A 21,462-nucleotide genomic window follows, 5' to 3' on the forward strand; every position below is an offset into this window, starting at 1 on the left:
GGTTGGTTTTTTGTACTGTAAGCAATGGGAAGGTCAAACAAAATCACAAATGCATGCATAGATACTAATTATAATTCCAGTATCTCCTCCTCTGTGTCAGAATAATGTCTGAAATATCTTACTTACTAACTACATCCACTTCCTTGCTTGAAATGAAAAAGGAAATAACATGAAATGAAACTACTGTTTTTATCAATAAATGTCAGCAACAAAGGACCTAGACTCATGTGTGTTGATTTCTCCACACTCACTGCGGATGAGGAGACTGCTTCTCCACCGAAAAAGAGAGCTTGTTTGGGGACTGAGACACTCATCTGCAGTGTGAACAAATTCAAATTGTGAGCAATGGGAAGGTCAAACAAAATCACAAATGCATGCATAGATACTAATTATAATTCCAGTATCTCCTCCTCTGTGTCAGAATAATGTCTGAAATATCTTACTTACTAACTACATCCACTTCCTTGCTTGAAATGAAAAAGGAAATAACATGAAATGAAACTACTGTTTTTATCAATAAATGTCAGCAACAAAGGACCTAGACTCATGTGTGTTGATTTCTCCCCAATCCCCTCCCTCCAGAATTCCTAGGTAACGACCCAATATACATATGAATGACTAGCCAATTTAGCTTCCACTTCCAGCATTTGACTGCTCTCCGGCTTTTAAAGGTAGAAACGCAAAATGATGACTCCGCGGGGGTCTAAGGTACTACCCCGAAATGACTGCTCTCCGGGGGTGTAAGTGTTAATCATCATTTTTAATGATCAAATATAATTATGTTTGTTATTTGTGGATTTTAAATGTCCTTGACAGAGACAGATGATGATCATTATCCTGCACTGTGGTCTCAGGTTTGGTCGAGCTAGCACAAAGAATGGCTATGTTGAACTTCCTCCTGGGATCTACACTAAGAAGTGAGTCCAACATTAGCAGGGTCTCTTTCCTTTATCTGATTCACTTTAGCATTCACAGTCACGTGAAGCTTGTTATTAACTCGATAAGTCAACCCAGGGTTTCAGCTGAGCGCTCACATGAAACACATGGTGTTGGCAGCATCTGATCAATCATATTCATGGAGACGTGTATCAGCAACAGAGCAGCTGAGTTTGCAGAAGGAAGTCAAACTAAACCACAGGAACAATATGAGGAGATTACACACATAATAAAATACTAGCAGTAACACAGCTGCTGCAGACAAATCAGTCGTGTGATCGTGTGTGAGAGGAGAAGGACTGTAAAGGAGTTTGGTGTTAAAAGCTCTGTATGAATGTGGGAGACTTTGAAGGGCTTTAAAAAGGCCAATATAAAATAAAAGGCAGCAAAATTGCTGAGTGTGAAAGTCACCAGACTTATCAGAGCTCTGTGATTAAGACCTGTAAGAACACCTATTTGTACTTGTTGGCATTATATCAAACACACACGTATATTAAGCCTTTGTTTGAACTCTGGTTGAATTTGTTACTTTCAGACTGTGAAACATCACAGAGGCTGCAGCTGCAGATCTTTTATTCACCTGGAAATTTACTTTAAATGTTAGATGGAAAATGTATTGCTCAGTTTCACCAAAGTAAGAACCTTCATAAAGACAAACATCTCCCAGAACATTGAGCTGCTGAAGTGTCACTGAAGGGAAAAACTATTTGTCCTCCTCCATCCAGCAACACCTGAAACACCTGAGTGGAAGCTCCTCCCTACACTGTGTTTGAAGCAAAGCACAAAGGAGACACCTGCTGGAGCAGCTGGAGTCCTACAGACACTCAGCCTCTTCACTACACAAACACCTCCTACAACATCCACTCTTTCCACTCTGACTGCTGTGTTTGTGGAAACACTCCAACACACACCGCTTCACATACCAACATAGAAATGTGTGTGAAAAAGAGCTGAGCTGATATTAAACATGAGGATTTATTCAAAAATACAGAGTCAGGAACAACATCTAGACACACATTACCTCTCAGCAGCAGAAGAACAGCCTTTAAAGTTTATATAAATATCCTTCGACACGTTGCTCTTTAAGGAAACACAGCTGGGTTCAGGTCCAGGAGATTCTGGCCTCTTATTGATCCTAAAAGAAAAGAAAAACAATAAATGTCACAGCTTCATGAGACAGGAAGGAAAAACTGGAAACATTAAATTAAAGACATGATGAACAATCTCATAAAAATAATGTACTTACTCTTTGTCACATAACAGTCTTTTGTTAAAGTTTACAGCAGCATCCTTCGAAATGTTGCTCTTCAAGGAAACACAGCTGGGTTCAGGTCCAGGCTCTGGATTAGTTTCAGGGTTATGTCCAGCTGAGCCTGGTACGCCCCACAGCTCTGGGCTTTAAAACAACACACACAGAGGTATGAGTATGAATAATGATGAAGCAGTGATGTGAGTGCTGAGCTGTGACATGGAGAAGAGTCATGGACAGTTAGAGATGGTCATCTCACCTCTGAGCTTTGGTCTGGCTCTCATGTTCCCCACACAGAGTGCTTTTAGAGGGAGGGACTCCCTCCTCTCTGTCCTCACACTGATCCATGCTGCTCAATTCACATCAGCTCACACACACTTTCTACCTTCACCTGCAGAGGAAACACAAATCATTCATGTGCACATCAACTGAGAGCTGCAGAGGTCGTGTCTGATGTGTTGGACTAACATCCATCTGAGACGCAGCTTTCATCAGTTCACTACAAAAAGTGTCACAGAGCCCAGTTCAGCCTCCAAATCCTCCATTACTGTAGTCCTACAAAGCAGCAGGTCAAACATGGCTGCAGAGAGCAGCTTTATGTCAGTAACCATGTCCAGGACCGAGCTGACTGCTTACAGAGTTCATACTCTAACTGCTAGCTGCCCTGCTAGCTAAGCTAACTCAGTAACAGTGACTCTGACAGCAGTTACTGTGGAACAGCGGCCGAGCTCAGGACACATTCAGTGTGTTTAGTCTGAGTCCTGGACTCTGATTCAATGGATTCAATCCAGCTCAGAGTTTCCTGTGTTCATCAGAATAAAATACATGTACTAATATAACAGAAGTAATGCTCTGAATGCAGGACTGTAATGGAGGATAAATAAGGTTTTTACAGCCTGAAAGAAACATTCAGTTCATATATTTGTAGACAGTGAAGCAGTTTTTAATACTGCAGCTGTTTCCTTCACCTGTGTGTGTGTGAGCCACACCTTCATGTGCTGCTTTAGAAATATGTGGTCTGACTGCTCAGACTGAGTCTAGGAGGAAAGTTCACACGCTGGAGAAAGTTTTGTTCCTAACTTTGTCAGAGTTCGGCTCCAAAGACAAAGAAGACGGAGCTCACAGTCTGTAGATGGTCCTCAGTGTGTGTGTGAAGCACACAGGAGTGTGTTTATGTCAGCAAATCAGTGTGTGAAGAGTCTGAGGGAGTGTGTGAATGAGACTCAACACTGAAACCAACAGTCCAAGAAAAGCGTCTGGACTTCTTTAAGTTTAACTTAAAGAAGTCCAGACGCTTTTCTTTTTGTCTCCATAATGTCTCCATAATGCTGCAATGTTATCTGCCCCAGAAACACTGTGCAGAAGCTCTGATGGTGACACAGAAAAGTCACAGTGGAGATACTTCTGTCCACCTTTGATTAGACTCATTATAAAAAGGAAACAAAGGTTTAACACAGTCATGTTTCCAGTTCACTGACTTACATTTATTCCATGGACACTCACTCTAACCTGAAGCACAGCTACAACCCAACATTGTTGAGGCCTCATCTCCTCCGTTCCTGACTGTAGAGGTTAAATATGCAACAACCAACAAATAAAAGAATTTGGTTCATTTCAAAGAATTTCACACGGTGACCAAGTAAAGTAACCGTAGTAAAGGAGACAACATCCCGTTGATGGTGGGATTATTTGAAAGATTTGCTTTAGTCACGTCACCAAATGCAGTTGAACCACCCGTGGATCCATGTTTGACCATTCTACCACTCTGAGCTCTGCTTTTGAATCATTTTATTATTATCATCATTCATTTATTCATTCTTTGGAGGGGGGCTATTTCCTAATGCCGCCCTAATAAGCTGATGTTCAAGGGGAAATATAACAGAAACTCTTTCAGTGTTATTCATTAATAAATTAACAGATAAACTGTGAAGAAGAAAAAACTGAGATTTAAAGGAGAGAGTGAGAAACTTGATCATCCATCCTCATAATACATGTTTATCAGTATCTGCTGTGACCATACTGCAGTAATAACTACAAGTCTACATTTCTGTGACTGTTGATCAATCACAGCAGGAATCTGAGCTCATCTCTGCACACAGAGCAGCTTCAGCTCTGGGATAAACTGCTCGCTTCACGTCCTTCTCAGCTCACAGACACTCATCCTGATATTTTCCTTTAACATTTGATGCTATAATTCATCTGAGTTTACACTTTATCTGCATAAATACAGAAAAACAGACCCAAACACCAGAAACCATCAGTTTCACGTTCAACGGGAAGTGGCTCAAACGTCACAGTTTCATAACGTCACCCTGAACTCCACTCACGGAGTTTCTGTCGCCATTGTAGTTTTTAAAGTCCCGTGATAAAGGCGGGTCTTTCTGTGAATCCGCACGCTCATTGGCTAATAGCTCGAGATTGACACCTCGTTATCCAATGAGCGTGCGGGAACTTCCGACATAAAGTTGTTTCCTTTGAAAAACCAAAGTCTGATTATTTTTGCCTCCACTGACGGAGCCTGTTGTTCCCGCCACAGAGACACAGTAATGTCAGAGCGGTGTTAACACTCACCCTGCCTCAGCACAGCTCTCACTCTCCTCCTGCTCTCTCACACTAAACGGAGGCTCAGCTAAACTCACTTCCTCTCTACTTACAGGAAACCAGCGCTCAGAGGAGCCGACCGGCCTCACATTTCACCCACAGACACGAACAGCGTGGAATTATTTTATGTCATAAGAAGAAACATATTCATGTTAACACTCACCTGCCTCAGCTCCACCTTCCTCCTCCTACTTTCACTTTCACTGCTGCTCCCTAAACACAGAGGATGCTGGGACTTGTAGTTGTTTCCTTCCGGTGCGGTCTTCCTCTTTGTTTGTTTGTGTTTGTGTTCAAGTTATTTCGATCATGTAAACATCAACAGAACACGTGAAGCCACACAGAGTTTGTATGTCGAGGTGGGTAGGAGGGTTTGAGGGTTTGGGGAGGGGTCAGAGGGAAGAGGTCTCTCAGTCTTGACAATCCACATTGATGGCATTGCATCTTTCAACGTGTTTGTGGGTCGATTTGGATGCTCCAGGTGTGAGAGCAGCCACTCAGCCTCTGCTGCAGATGTGTGTCACAAGTTCATCTAGTAGTGAGACGGTGGCGCAAGATGGCGAGTTGAGCAGTCGCACGAATTAGGAGCTCGTCGAACTTGTCCCAGAATTTACTTTGTGTTCGTTATTGTTTCCACTCGAAAGTAGTAAAATGACTGCCCCAAGTATAGTTAAACCTGCTAAATTCAAACTCGACCTCAAAAAACAAGAAACAACATCGCCATGTGATGGAAAGGAAGACAGCAGAGAAGGAACGGATCATGACTACGAAGAAAAAACCTTGAAAAAAGAGTGGACGAGCAGCTAGCTGACCTGAGTGTGCAATGCAAGCAAGCTAGTACGATGCTAGCCAGCCTAGCCAAAGCGGTTCAGTTCAACTCGGAGGAGGTGAAAGAATGTAAACAAAAGGTTAAAGAGTTGGAGAGACGAAACGAGCAGTTGACCAAAGATAACTACGATCTCAAGGAGAGAGTGTGAGAGCAAGAAAGGTACAAAATGAGGTGGTGCCTCCGGATTAAAGGATTAGAAGAGAAAAGAGATGAAGGTGTCAGATCGCTGGTTATTGGAATTCTTGGCAAGATCGCACCTGATATGATATCAAAGCTTGAAGAATCTGTGGATGTGGTGCATAGAGTTGGGAAGAAGATTGAGAACAAGGTCCGACATATCATCATTCTGTTTGCTCTGAGACACGTGAAAGAGGAGATTTGGCGTCGCACCAAAGATTCGGCTGTCTGTAAGAACGGCGGTTTCCACTTCGCTGAGGTACTGCCGCGGGAGGACTGGGAAGAGAGGAGGCGGCTGTGGCCGCAAATTGAACAAGCCAGACGGGCTGGGAAACGGGCCTTTTTCCGGGGTCCTCATGGATACATCGAAGGACGGAGGATCATCGACGTTGAATGAAAGACTTGATGTAAGACTGTATACAGTGGAATATTATTAATGGGACAAAAGAGTTCTACTTAAAGTTAAAGGTTATTAGTCACTGAGTTGGTGACAAGTGTTACAATTTAAACTCATGTTTATATATTTTTCTTTTCTTTTTAAAAAAAAAAGTTATTTTCTTAGCATACTCTTATTATGGTTCACTCAAAAATTTCTTTTGGTTCATTAAACGTTCGGGGTTTGAAGGAAATTGTTAAGAGAAAGGCACTTTTTTTATTTTGCAAGGGGCAAAAATGTCACTGTCTGTTTTTACAAGAGACTCACTCTGTGGATGCCGATATTACCTTTTGGGCTAATCAGTGGGGAGACAAGATTCTTTTCAGTCGTGGATCTAACAGATCTGGAGGTGTGGCGATTTGTTTTAATAAGTTCCCAGGGGAGATTATAACATATAAAGCTGATAGTGAGGGTCATTGGTCAACTGCAGCTTGAAGAGCGAAGGTATATTTCTAATTGTTACAAATCTTTATGGACATAATAACGAAGGTCAAAATAAACGTCTATTGGAAAATCTAACAAATGTTATTTCAGAGTTTAAAGTTATGTACCCCACAGATTACATCCTAATAGGAGGAGACTGGAACATGACCTCAGATGAATGGATGGACAGATGGCCTCCTCGCTTAGGAAGGAGGCAACAGAATAACATTATTGAGAACTTTTCTAGTGATAATAATTTTACAGACATTTGGAGAAGTTTGAATCCTGGAGTTAAGAATTATTCATGGTTTAAACCTAATGGAGAAAGCAGGTCAAGAATTGATTATTGGTTAGTGAGCGATGACATTTTGAGGTGTACTTCACCATCTAAAATCTCCAAAGCACCCCTATCTGATCACTGTTTCATTGATCTTGTCTTAGAACCAACAAGGATGAAACGTAGTAGCAGGGGATATTGGAAATTTAATGCCAGCCTTTTAAATAAGGACGAGTATTGTGATAAAATTAGACATAAAATTACAGATATAAAAAATGATGACTCAGTAGTGGGTAATATACAGAAATGGGAACTTATTAAATTCAAAATCAGAGAATTCACTATAAAATTCTGCAAAGAACTGAACAGGGAAAAACGGGAATATGAAAGTAATTTACTTCGTGAAATAACTCAGTGCTGTAGTAAAGAAAAACTAAACGTGCAAGAAAAGAATAAATTGATGGAGTTACAAACTAAATTAGACGATCTTTACCTAGAGAAAGCCCAGGGTGCCTTTATAAGATCGAGAGCCAAGTGGATTGAGGCAGGTGAAAAGAACTCATCATATTTTAGTAAGCTGGAAAAGTGCAGACAGCAGAGAAATCTAATCTCAAGCTTGTTGATAAATGGGACTGAATGTAAAGATTTCAGAAAGATTGGAAAAGAAGTCTTCACTTTTTATTCCAAATTGTACTCCTCAGAATATTCAGCAGCTGATTCTGATAGTTTCTTTGATAAGATTCATAATCTCATCCCATGTATTGACAAGCCGTTCAAAGATCTGTGTGATTCAGAGCTTAAAATTGAGGAACTGGATTTGGTGGTCATGAAAATGGCATTAAACAAGTCCCCAGGGACAGATGGACTCACTACAAATTTTTATCAATTCTTCTGGAAGGACCTAAGAGCTTTATTGTTTGATGCATTAAAGGAATCGATAGAGAAAAAAGAAGTGATGCCGAGCATGAAACAAGGGCTGATAACCCTGATCCCTAAATCGGGTAAGGATAAAAGAATTTTAGACAATTTAAGACCCATCACCTTACTAAACACTGACTATAAGATCCTGTCTGGAGCTGTAGCTGAGAGGCTAAAGAAAGGCATCTCAAACATTATCAGTGAAACACAATCAGGTTTTTTGAAAGGAAGACTAATTCATAACAATATTAGGCTGGTTTTGGATCTCCTTGAATACAGTGAATTAATCCAAGAGAGAGGGTACATCCTGTTCTTGGATTTTTACAAAGCATTTGACTCAGTTGAACATACGTTCATATTAAAAACTCTGCAGTCTTTTGGTTTTGGAGAGGAATTTATCAATGTTATAGAGATGCTATATAATGACATTAACAGCTCTGTTTTGCTAGAACATGGTACATGTTCAAGGTTTGAGGTTAATAGAGGGATAAGGCAGGGATGTAGCAGCTCACCACTTCTGTTCATCATGGTTGCTGAGCTGTTGTCTATTTTCATCATCATCATCATCAACTTTATTTATAAAGCACTTTAAAACAACCACAGCTGACACAAAGTGCTGTACATTGGAACTGTAAAATAAAATTACATGAGATATAAATAAAAAACAAATAAAAGAAGAGTGAAATCATTAATTAAATAACTACTGCATTAAAAAAGAAACTAAGTCTCACTGAGGTTAAAAGCCAAGGAATAAAAGTGGGTTTTAAGACGTGATTTAAAAGTGGACAGTGAAGGGGCCTCTCTAACATGCATGGGCAAATTATTCCATAATTTTGGAGCCACAATAGAGAAGGCCCTGTCCCCTCTGAGCTTCCTCCTGGATCTCGGTACCTCCAGGAGCAGCTGGTCAGCTGACCTGAGAGACCGACAGGGTATGTGGGGATGAAGAAGCTCAGAGAGGTAAGGCGGGGCAAGACTGTGTAGACATTTAAAAACAAACATAAGAATTTTAAAATTAACTCTAAAAGACACAGGCAGCCAGTGCAGAGAGGCCAGCACGGGGGTTATATGCTCTCTTTTTCGAGTTCCTGTTAGGAGTCGTGCAGCCGCATTTTGAACCAGCTGCAGACGTGAGAGCAATGACTGACTGACCCCCACATAAAGTGAGTTACAGTAGTCCAGGCGGGAAGAAATAAAAGCATGGATCACTGTTTCAAGGTGCTGCCTCGAAAGAAAAGATTTTAGTCTTGCCAGTCGCCTTAAATGATAAAAACTGGACTTCACCACTGCTCTGATTTGGTTGTCCAATTTAAAATCACTGTCCATCCAACTTAAAACCAAGGTCAGTAACAACAGATTTAAAATAGACTTCCAGGGATCCTAAAACAACAGAGGAGGACTCACAGGGACCACTGGGTCCAAACACCAACACTTCTGTTTTCTTTTTATTAAAATTTAAAAAGTTTCGAGCCAACCAAGCTTTAATGTCATCTAGACATGTCAAGAGAGGTTTTATGGAGATGGCATCCTTGCGTTTTAGTGTCAAATAAATTTGGCAGTCATCGGCATAACAGTGAAATGAGATCCCATGCCTTCTAAGGATAGAACCCAGAGGCAGTAGATACAGAGAAAAGAGCAGTGGCCCTAAAATTGAGCCCTGTGGGACACCACATGACAGAGGAGCAGAAGACGATTCGTAACCGAGAAGGCTGACAGAGAAAGTTCTATCTGACAAATAAGACCTAAACCAATTGAGTGCAGTGCCACCAATACCCACTACATCATGTAATCGAGAAATTAAAATATTGTGGTCTACTGTGTCAAAGGCAGCAGTTAGGTCAAGCAAGACAAGAACAACATGGTTACCAGAATCACATGCCAGAAGGATGTCATTAAAAACCCTTAGTAATGCAGATTCTGTGCTGTGAAGGGTTTTAAAACCTGACTGAAAAACCTCAAAGATTCCATTTTCATCTAGAAAATCTTTCAGTTGACTAAAAACAATTTTCTCTAAAACCTTGGAGACTAAAGGCAGCTTGGAAATAGGCCTATAGTTCGCTAAAACTGTGTGATCAAGGCCAGGTTTCTTAAGCAGTGGCTGTACTACTGCATGTTTGAAATTTGCAGGAACCACACCAGAAGACAGACTGCTGTTAATAATGTCAAGGACATACTGTTGTATACTAGGAAAAATTTCTTTAAAGAATTGTGGAGGGACAGGATCCCGTGGGGAACCTGTGGGCTTAATATGGCGAACCACATCCTCTAAAGAGGAGAGCGTCACAAGCTCAAACTGAGTGAAAACAGCAGCGCAAGGGACAGAGACAGAGGGGTCAGAGTCAGGAGCTGTGATAAGAGCCCTGATGGTGACAACCTTTTCAATAAAAAAGTTCAGAAAATCATTGCAAATCTCAGGAGAAACTTCCAAACAGACATTCAAAGGAGTATTAAGAACAGTGTCAATGGTCCTAAATGACACACGTGGGTTATGACAGTTGGAAGAAATAATATTTGCAAAATATTCCCTTTTTGCCTCTTTAACAGTGTTCTGGTAGCGATGCCAGCAGTCTTTGAGAATTTGAAATGATACATGCAGTTTATCCTTTTTCCACCTCCGTTCTGCTCGACGACATTCCCTCTTAACAGCACGACTGCTCTCATTAAACCAAGGCTCAGGTTTAGCCTTAAGCTGCCTGGTTTTTAAAGGAGCCACAGAGTCCATGATTTTTTGACAGCAAGAATTAAACCAGGAATGTAGGTCTTCTGTGTCAGAGGAATTATTTTGATTAAAAACAGTCACATTAAGGGGTTAACTGTGATGGGTGAACAGATAATAATCAGTCAGCTGGCAGATGATACCACCCTGTTTCTAAAAAATGAGGACCAGATTCCTTTAGCCTTGCAGGTGATCAACCATTTCTCCAAAGCTTCTGGCCTACAGCTGAATATTAATAAATGCAAAATTCTAGCTCTGCATGAGTGTCCCCTGCAAGCAATAAATAATATGCAGATCAAAAAAGAGGTGAAGTATCTGGGCATTGTAATTTGCAAGGATAAGACATCAACAGAAAATAAGAATATCTGTACCAATATAGAAAAGTGTAAGTCAATTTTAAACATGTGGCTGCAAAGGGACATAACTCTGTTTGGGAGAATCTTGCTAACCAACATGGACAGTCTGTCCAGACTCATCTATCCAGCCTTTTCTCTGCCCATACCTCCAAAACTAATTAAATCTATAAATACTCTTAATTTTAGGTTCATATGGAGGAACAAATGTCATTATATAAAGAAAAATGATGTGATTAAGAATTATGAAGAGGGTGGGGCTAATGCCACTGACTTTGATGTTATGAATGGTGTACTAAAATTGAAATGGTTAAGATCTTTCATTAGGAACAAAAATTCCTTTTGGAACATTATTCCCAATGTGATTTTTGGCAAAATGGGTGGAATAGACTTTTTGTTACGTTGTGACTTTGATTGCAGTTCGTTACCTGTTAAACTCTCAGCTTTCCATCAGCAGGTCCGTCTCTACTGGAAATTAATCTATAAACATAGCTTTACTCCTCACAACACCCCTATATGGAACAACAGGTATATCCGTTTGTGTAGGAAATCTGTGTACGTGGATGAATGGAGATCTAAAGGGATTTGGGCTGTAGCTCATTTTATGGATGATAATGGGGTCTTACTAAAACATGAGACGTTTTGTGAGAAATTTGATGTAAGATGTACTGCTAAGAGATATAAATCCCCAGTGAAAGCCATCCCAGTCCCTTTGAGATCAATGATAAAAGAAGATATTGTGCACTCTAAAATTTCTCCTGGACTGAGGCAGCTCTGCATAGCTGGAGTTGAATTTGGTGACAGCAGGTTTACAAACAAAGTGATCAGGAATATTTTGATAAATGAAATTTGCCGTAATCCGGTTAAAAGAAATTATATCCTTAAAGAATTTGAGACCATGGAGGTTAAGGCGATAAGACAAAAGTCTACAGGGAGAGCAGAATTATTAGGCAAATGAGTATTTTGTCCACATCATCCTCTTCATGCATGTTGTCTTACTCCAAGCTGTATAGGCTCGAAAGCCTACTACCAATTAAGCATATTAGGTGATGTGCATCTCTGTAATGAGAAGGGGTGTGGTCTAATGACATCAACACCCTATATCAGGTGTGCATAATTATTAGGCAACGTCCTTTCCTTTGGCAAAATGGGTCAAAAGAAGGACTTGACAGGCTCAGAAAAGTCAAAAATAGTGAGATATCTTGCAGAGGGATGCAGCAGTCTCAAAATTGCAAAGCTTCTGAAGCGTGATCATCGAACAATCAAGCGTTTCATTCAAAATAGTCAACAGGGTCGCAAGAAGCGTGTGGAAAAACCAAGGCGCAAAATAACTGCCCATGAACTGAGAAAAGTCAAGCGTGCAGCTGCCAGGATGCCAGCATAGGAAAATTGGGTTGAACAGTGAGACTGCATTTGTGGGGTTTAGAAACATCCAGAGCATCGCAACAGAAAGGTAAATAAAAAAAGTAAGAGAGAGAGAGAGATAAAGAAATAAATGAACTAATAATACATAAATGAATAGAAAAATAGAAAACACACATGTAGAAATTGTCACATGTGAAATTGTTTTTGGAGAGAATCAGAAGTGAGACAGTTTGAATCCACAGTTCAGCGCAAAGATGCAGGAATTAAATCTGATTATAAAAACACATCGAGGCAACGAAGACCAGCTTGCACTCAATATTAATATGAACACACAACATACACGCAATGAAGACATGCTTACACTCATGAATGTGAATACATGACATAAATGCTGAATGGTGTAGATTTAACACACTTAAAGGCTGAAGCTGAGGAATAACTCAGGAAGTTGCAGGACAATAGAGCGACTTTTGTGACAAGGAAAAAGAGACTGGGAGGACCAACCAGGGATTAGAAGCTTAAAGCAGGTTTAAAATAGTGAATTAGAAGTGGTTTCCAGCTGATTGAGCAAAAGAAGTGACGACTGTAGAAATAAAAATAAAATAATAATAATTGAATTATGCAGCAATGTTTTGAATATGCATTTCTGTTGTCAGGGCAACTTCTCGAGATGTGACTCAATATGCAAATTAGTTGAATGAGTGGGGACAGAAAAAAAAGAAAAACTCAAGTTTCCTGTCTGAGACATGAGTGAAGTTTGCATTGAGAGAAATATATCTGTGACTGTGTGAGAAGAACTGTTTGGTAAAATATATGATAGCAGCCGCAGGACAATTAAATAAAGTCTGTGACTAAGTGCAGTCGTGCAGATTTGGAGAAGAAGTTTATAATTTAGTGATGACACATTGTTATAAAGTGTTTAGAAAGGGCTTAATGGGAATATTACTGTTGGGCAAACTGTGCGGCTTTAACAAGATTTTCTGTGTATTTAGCAGGTGAAACTCTGTCAGCTGACTTCAGACTGTCAGGAAGCTGAAGAACCTGAGGCCAACCACTGAAACATGATGTGGGCAAAATGAACAGAGGGAGGGATTTTAAAGGTGAACATTTAGGACTTACTGCAAATGTTACTATGTCAAAGTTACTGTGACTCAAACAGAGGAAATTTTGATTTTCTTATTTCCACACCCAGCATGTTTTGGGTGTTATATGCTATTAAATACTTTTAAATAAATTAAAAAGTATTTAATAGCATATAACACCCAAAATATGCTTCGGTTCACATTTAACTCCAGAAAATCATCAATCAAAACATGGATATTACCTGACCACAGATTCGTGGTGACGTCACTGCTCTTTTAACTGTTCGGTGTCTTTGTTTGTTTGCTGGTTGTAGAAATGGTTTATATGAGCTTTGAGCTGAGAGTCAGAGGTTTCTGTGGACACTGCTCATGTCGGCACTTATATTTCTGACCTTTTCTTATAACCGATTAAACATGATCTCCTCCCTTTTGCCCCCATTTTTGGTGGTGTAGGTACAAATGATCAGGCATGACATTCTCATAATAAATACGATACTGCAAATAATTATTTCTGCATTTGTGCGATTGAAGTGAATTGAAAATGTGTATGAAATGACACTGTTTTAAAGATTTGGCCTAAATAATTTTGGAGTGAATGAGTCTAAACATGATGACCTAACTAGTGATACCCTGTCACACACACACACACACACACACACACACACACACACACACACACACACACACAGCATGTTATGCCAGTTTCAGCTGAAACTATGTTTCAAACCATGTTCCGGGTTTTTAGTTCACCATTTATGAGGCTTCAAGAAGAAAATAAAAGACAGATCTGAATGTTTGAAAATGTTTTGGAAAGATTCTGTAAAGATGAGATGAAAAATACTCAAAGGATAAATTTAATTGGCTTATTATTTAGATAAGTTGAAAAAAGTTAAACAAGCAAGTAAATGAAGAAACAAGGCAGAGGAGAGAAAAGCCCAACAATCCCTTCTGAGCAAGCAGTTGGCGACAGTGGGGAGGAAAAACTGCCTTTAAACGGGCAGGAACCTCCGGCAGAACCAGGCTCAGGAGGGGACAGTCAACGGCCGGGACTGGTTTGGGGGGTTAACAGAGGTGGAGCAAGACGAGGCTACATCAGGTGAGGAAGCAGTAGCGTCTCTCCTCCGGAACAAGTGGAACCATTTTTTCTTTTTTTTCATGCACTTTTCCACGAGCGCTTTTTTCTCCAGGATGAGATTTCTCAGCTCATCGATGGTTTCTGCGTTTTGTTCTTCAAGTTTCTCACATCTTTGTTCCACCTCTTCCAATGTTGCTTGTTGTTCTTCAAGCTTGTCTTTGAGTTGTTTGGATGTTGCCTCCTGTATCAGCTTGTCCTTGTGCATGTCTGCATTTCTCTGTTGGACCTCTTTGTGCTTGTCTTCTAACTGCTCGTTTCTTTTCTGGATTTCTTGGAGCGTGAGCTGCAGGTCTTCATGTATTTTGTCTTCTTGTTGTTTTTGCGCCTGCATTTGAGTGTTTTCACGCTTCAAGTTATTGAATTCCACCAAAATCCCCTTAACGAGCTCGGAGTTGTTTCTCGCTATCTGATCGATCCTTCTCTGCATCTGTGAGCAGCGTTTCTCCAGTTTGTCCTTTTCTTCTTCCACTTTAGTTGCTTTGTCCTCCAGCTGATTACAAAACTCTTGCAGTTTTAGATTTTTAGACTCAAAGTCCTGGACGATACGTTTTCCTTCTTTCAGTCTTTCTTGCTGTTGCTCTTTCTGTTGAAGAAGGTCTTTATTTTGGCGCAGTGTTTCATCCAGGCTTTCTTTCAGCATGCGGTATTTTTCCTGCATGCTCTTCAGTTCGTGCTGCATGTCTCGTTGCTTTTTGTCCTGCTCTTCCTTCTGTTGGAGGAATTCTTTCTTTTCTTCCACAGCTTCATGGAGCTGTCTTTGGAGGAGCCGATTTTTTCGGTCCATGTATTGGAGATCCCGTTGTATCTTATCAGTCATCGTTTTCTTGTCTTGGAGCTGGTTGGTCATTTCTTTTAGTTCTGCACTCTTTTGCCTGTTTTCTTTAATGAGGTGCACAATCTGCTCTCGGCTCTGAGCAAACTTGATTCCCCAGCCCTCATTAATAATGTTTATGTCCGGCTGGCGCTGTTGGCTTTCTTCCAGCTCTTTATTTTGGGCTTCCATTCGTCTACATTTGTCCTCCAGTTGAAGTTTCTCTTCTTCAATTTGTTGCATTTTTTTCTGGAGAAGGTAGTTTTCCTTCCTACTCTCCTCTAACGCCCTTTGGAAGGATGAGGAGCCATTTGGGGAAATTGGCCGGCCACGCCAGGAAGGAGAGGCGGCGTAATCTTTTTGAATTGGTTGTTTTTTTCTTGGAAACATGTTGGAGTTTCTATACGATGACTTTGAAGAGCTTGTGGTGAACGTTTTGTAGGCTGCAAACACAGATGCTGCTGAAACGAACTAAAACTTGCTGTTTCTCACCCCTACTTAAGGAAAAACATCAAAGGACTTAAGATTCTTAAGATCTATGACATCATCACTCCCTAAGCCAATGAGATTGTCACAAGACATTTTGGAATGGGGTATTTTTTTTTAAACTGTTTTCAAACTTAACTTAAAATTTCAGTGTTTCCTGGTTGTGGACTATTGGTTAGTCCAGCCGATTAAGAAATTAATTGTCACAAACATCACTAATATTATATAACACACGACAGAAAACACGAGTTTTTTTTCTACTCAATAGAGGTATAATAAAAGTTTTTTTTAATTATCCTACTTTTTATAAAAGAGAACATTTATTAAAGATTATGTATTTAATTAAAAAACTCTGTTCATCTAAAGCAGGGGTCAGCAACCTTTAAGACCCAAAGAGCCAAAGAGCCATAATTGGCCTATCTGGGGTTGAAAGGCTCGATAAATGCACGGCGTTTCGCCGGGTACACCGGCTTCCGCGAGTGTGACGCTTATTTTGAGCGATGAAAAAATAAGAAAATATAATTTTATTTGTATATTGCAAAATCACAATAATCTTCCAATTTAGAACTACAAGTTAAAAAAAGAACTAACATAAATAAAATACACTTCAGCTAATTTATTTTCACAAACCACGCGGAGCCGCACTATAAGGACTAAAGAGCCGCAGGTTGCCGACCCCTGATCTAAAGGGTTTAACAAAAAGGGGGAGCTTCCTGCTGGAAATTGAAATGTCCCCATGTCCCCACTGGGCGATCGTGGCTCAAGAGTTAGGAGTTCGCCTTGTAATCGAGCCCCGGCTTGGACAGTCTCGGTTGTTGTGTCCTTGGGCAAGACACTTCACCCGGCAAGACACTTCACCCGTTGCCTACTGGTGGTGGTCAGAGGGCCTGGTGGCGCCCCAGGGTGGCTGTAGCTACATCACCAGTGTGTGAATGTGTGCGTGAATGGGTGGATGACTGAACGTGGGTGCTTAACTAGTTAAAAAAACAAACAAACATCTGTCTCTTATTTTTTATGTCACACAGGAAAGAAGCTTCAATGTCTGATGAGAAGACATTAATTTGTTGGTGTTTGTGGTGTTTGGTGCAGTTTTCTTGTTCTCTGGCTTGTTGTTTATTTACAGTGGAGATGAAGATCTCTAACAAGTTGATTTGTTCACATTTGCACATCTTAATTTTTAAGAGGAATGTGTTTTTTTGAGTTTGTACACTATATGCATGTAAGGCAACCGTTTCCTTTTTCTGTATTTTTGTGTGCTGCTCTTTTAACAAAAGGGAAACAAAAGACATTTAAATCGACCTCAGATGATTTGTTTAAATTTTTACAAGGTCTTACTGAGGTGATGCAAAGTGAAACATGCTTCTTTTTTGGTAATGTGCTGGAAAAGCTTGAAAATTGACCTTGAATGTGCTTAAAAAGTGCTTGAATTTGACCCTAAAAATGTGTATGAACCCTGCATATATTGCAGTATTTACATTTTATAGTAGGAATTTCATGGCAACAGCTAATCTTTATTTTGTTTACTGGGAAATGAAATGCTGCCAATTCACAAAGCTGTGCTTCAGCTGCACTTCCTGTTGTAGACTTGTGATGCACACAGGCTCTGTTCCAGCACTCAGCATGTTCTTCCTTATTTGCTCCACCAGGGGGAGCTCCTAAACTATGACATCTTGATAGGAGTGAACCAGGGAGAGGGGCTGAAGTTTGTGGACGACAGTGAGGACAACGACGGCATCTCAGCTGCGGCGTTCGACTACACCATCTCCAACTTTGTTGACAACCTCTACGGCTACCCAGAGGGTGAGGACGCCACCTCTGTACACTGCCACTTTTTCAGTTATTCCATTTTACAGCCTCCTCTCACTTAACTGCATTTTGCAGCATCATCAGGTTTTGTCTCATTAGGAGCCGCGTTTGTTGATTTATTCGTTTTTTTCTGTTTGCTGTATTCATTAAAATAAACGGATAATCGTCAAAATGACAAATGTGGACAATTATCAAAGCTTACATTACAATTCTGACAGCTTGAGTTCACATGAATTTTCAAAAGAATATAAAAAGCTGTGAAAGTGCTTTAAGCGTTTAAAACATGCGAGTAAAGAATGGAATCAGTAACATGTGAGCCCAGTGAAGTGCATCAAACAAGACAAGCGTGCTAAAGAGAGCCACTCATCCACATCACGGCGTGTCTGCGCCTTAACCTTTGAGGCTCTGTGGGCAGTAATGCTATCATCCCCCAGGTAGTGGGCTCCCAATCTCAGTGTCGGTGTTTCTGACAGATCGGCCTGCGAACCCCTCACAGCCGGACCACAGTCACAGTACAGACATGTTTGGATAATGCAGTCATGCTTCCTCTCTGCTGCCTGTCACTCCTTCTGTTATCAGAAAGAGTTTTTTTTCCTCTCTAGATTTCTCACATACTTCCTGTTTACGGACCACCAGTGGGTGGCACCAGCTGTGGCCACTGCCAAACTCCATGCTGAGTTTCAGTCCCCAGTTTACTTTTACACGTTCTACCACCACTGCCAAACCGAGACGCGGCCCGAGTGGGCCGACGCCGCGCACGGAGACGAGATACCTTACGTGTTCGGCGTACCGATGATCGGTGCCACGGACCTGTTCCCGTGCAACTTCTCCAAGAACGATGTGATGCTGAGCGCTGTGGTCATGACTTACTGGACTAACTTCGCAAAGACTGGGTAGGCCTCATGTCACAGTAGTGTAAACTGTACACGTTACTGTATGTTCTCTGACAGCCTTCTAGTCATCTTGAATACTTGAATCTGGGTTGCTAGTTTAATTCCCGTGTGGCTTTGAAGAATTGAACATACTGGTTCACCAAAAGCATCCAGATCCCAGAGCAGCCGGTTGGTCTTAGATAGTTTAAAGGTTGCACAGAGAATGGGCCTCCTGTCTGTATTCAGTGTATTGATGCCACATGTTACTTATAATGGAGACTGAATATAACTTTGAACTGAAACGTTTAACCTTTATGCTCCACCAGGGACCCCAACCTGCCCGTCCCTCAGGACACCGAGTTCATTCATACCAAGCCCAACCGCTTCGAGGAGGTCATCTGGACCAAGTTCAACTGGAAGGACAAGCAGTACCTTCACATCGGTTTGAAACCTCGTGTCAGAGACAACTACAGAGCTAACAAAGTGGCCTTTTGGCTGGAATTAGTCCCTCATCTTCACAGCCTGCACGACGTGCTCTTTCCCACCACTACGCGCTCCCCCGCAGGCCGTGACCCCGGCACCACGAGGCCCAGAAACAACGTTCCTCGAACCACTCGTCATCCTTACCCTACCTTCCCATCAGATCCTGAGCCCGAGGGCTCAGAGCGCCCGCCCCAGGACCTCTTTCCCAGACACACCTGCGACTACTCCACCGAACTGAGCGTGACAGTTGCAGTTGGAGCGTTGCTCTTCTTCCTCAACATCCTGGCCTTCGCCGCCCTTTACTACAAGCGTGACAAGCGGCACGAGATGCGCCGGCACCGGCTGTCCCCTCAGCGGGGCGGCCCCGCCAACGACCTGGCTCACAGGCAGGAGGAGGAGATCATGTCCCTGCAGATGAAGGACTGGGAGCACGACGCTCACCACGACATGGAGCCCCTGCGACCCCACGACATCCTGCGGCCCGCCTGCCCTCCCGACTACACCCTGGCGCTGCGCCGCGCCCCCGACAACGTGCCGCTGATGACGCCATACACCATCACCGTGATCCCCAGCACCATCACCAGCATGCAGCCTCTTCACGCCTTCAACACATTCCCCTCCACCGGCCACAACAACACCCTGCCCCACCCCCACTCCACCACCAGGGTATAGTAGGGACAGGCCCGACACAGCGCCACCTAGGGACCAGGAACACTGGCTCTGCTTCCGCTCTGGAAGGGAGGCCTCTAGACGTGGGCCTTCGTTCTGTCCTCTTATTCTCTTCTTTCTCCAAAAGCAACTACACCTGCTGCGTCATGTGCTGTGAAACTTGGCAGCTCCCTCCACTGGTGGCATGTGGAGGTGCAACTGAAGTGTCCAGCAGCAGATGAGCAGTTTGGGGTGGGTGACTCAGATCTTTCAAAGATACTGTTTTCAAAGACGGTCTGCTGTTTCCAGGCTCAAGACCTCCAACATTTGTCAAAGGGACGAATGCTCTCTCGCTCCTCGCTGTTTTCTCTTTTTTACGTTGGCGTCATCTCTTTTTCCATCTCCTGTGTGTTATGTGCACATTATGCTTCTCTTTTCTACATCCGTGTTTTATTACTGCTCTCTTCCTCTCATTTGACACGCCTCCCTCCTGCTCTTCTCTAAAAATTCCCGATCTGCTGAGCAGTCTGGAGGCGGGAGGCGTACACTAAACATATAACTATGAAAACACTGATATCTTTCATTCTACCAGCATTTTTAGGTGCCAAGTAAGTACTGCTGTGTTTCATTTCTCATCGAGGGAGAAGAAAAACCAAAGAAAAATAGAGTTTCGCTATTTACCGTCAACTAACAGAGTTCTGTCATGTTCTCATGACAAAGTGCCAAACTGGCCTCAGTCGTGATTTTCTTTCTTCCATCTTCTCTCTTTTTGTTGTTTTGTTTGAAGCATTTGTTAAATTGTTGTTTTTTATTGTGTGGAAAGAATTTTTCTGAAAATATAGATATAGAGAAATGATATTATATATAGTTCTATATAAAATGTGTACAAAGGAGAAAGTATATAAAAGGGTTTTCTCAGTGGGGGATCTATGCATGAATTATTTTTAAAGACGCGGGGAAAAGGACACTGTACCTGTCGATGCACGTTTCCCAAAATCTAAACGAGTCATATCGCTCCATGTTTGCTACTTTTGGTTTTTGGTTTTCTCCCGCAGAGTAAGAGCATCGCAGGAGCATCGCAGGAGCATCGCAGGAGCATCGCAGGAGCATCGCAGGAGCATCGCAGGAGCATCGCAGGAGCTCCTGAAGTCAAACGACGCCTCCCAGCACTCATTTATTAAAACGGAGTCGATGCCAAAAGTCTTAAACGTTAGAATCAAAGCAACAGCTGTGAACTCAGTCATGGTGTCATGTGCAGCCTCCATCTTACTGTCACTACTTTTTCATTTTAGGGTACGTGAGGTAAAGCGTCCGTCGATGTAGCTTGATTGTACAAAATTATTTTTCTACGTTATTAACAAAACAGAGCAGAGACTGATGCTGCTCCTGTCTGACCCCCTTATGTCTGCCACATGTGTATTCTGACTTCATATCATCACTGCTCCCTCCCTCCTCCTCTCTCCATCCTACACCGCCTTTGTTATTTAACACCGACCCCCCCCAAACTGATAATCAGACAAATTCCCAAACAGCTGACTTCACTGTGTCGACACCGTTCCTGACTATTTCTGACCTCAGCTCAGCTCTGCTATTATCCTCACATTAAGGGTTCGTTCACCTGCCTGCAGATGATCTGTGAGCTCGTCGGTTGTAAATTAAACTCTAAGCACACTGAGGGTAACCGGGAGGCGTTCAGGGCCTGCAGTGCAGAGCTGCAACATGAAAAAAAGGGATGGGGGCTCAGATCTCCTGAACAGGGTGGAAACAACACGGTGGGTTTGTGCTGTTTGTGATTCCTGCTCCGTCACTCTGGTGGAGACCACTGCAGCTCAGCAGCGCTCCCTGCTGATCCTCTGATGAAG

General features: G+C 41.9%; 2 protein-coding genes across 2 annotated transcripts in view; one reads left to right on the plus strand and one right to left on the minus strand.

Annotated features, from left to right (window-relative positions):
• The window catches only part of LOC113015973 (NACHT, LRR and PYD domains-containing protein 12-like), a 748,422-nt gene that overhangs the window by 419,208 nt on the left and 307,752 nt on the right, over window positions 1–21,462 (minus strand). The window lies entirely within an intron of this gene.
• LOC113017494 (neuroligin-2-like) lies at window positions 5,626–20,679 on the plus strand. Its single transcript, XM_080299746.1, has 5 exons — window positions 5,626–5,756; window positions 5,916–6,048; window positions 17,375–17,608; window positions 18,177–18,490; window positions 18,796–20,679. The coding sequence occupies exons 1-5, from the start codon at window positions 5,626–5,628 to the stop codon at window positions 19,622–19,624; spliced, it is 1,641 nt and encodes a 546-aa protein (XP_080155872.1). The 3' UTR covers window positions 19,625–20,679.

Source organism: Astatotilapia calliptera, chromosome 3, assembly GCF_964374335.1.
Source record: "Astatotilapia calliptera chromosome 3, fAstCal68.1, whole genome shotgun sequence".
NCBI classification, from domain to species: domain Eukaryota; kingdom Metazoa; phylum Chordata; class Actinopteri; order Cichliformes; family Cichlidae; genus Astatotilapia; species Astatotilapia calliptera.

Bases quoted from the DNA above. Each gene is read 5' to 3' on its own strand.
- LOC113017494 (XM_080299746.1), top strand. From the start codon at position 5,626: ATGCTAGCCAGCCTAGCCAAAGCGGTTCAGTTCAACTCGGAGGAGGTG. The intron at 6,049-17,374 runs GTACTGCCGCGG...TTCCTGTTGTAG, and splicing joins GCGGTTTCCACTTCGCTGAG to ACTTGTGATGCACACAGGCT. The intron at 17,609-18,176 runs GTACACTGCCAC...TTCTGTTATCAG, and splicing joins AGGGTGAGGACGCCACCTCT to AAAGAGTTTTTTTTCCTCTC.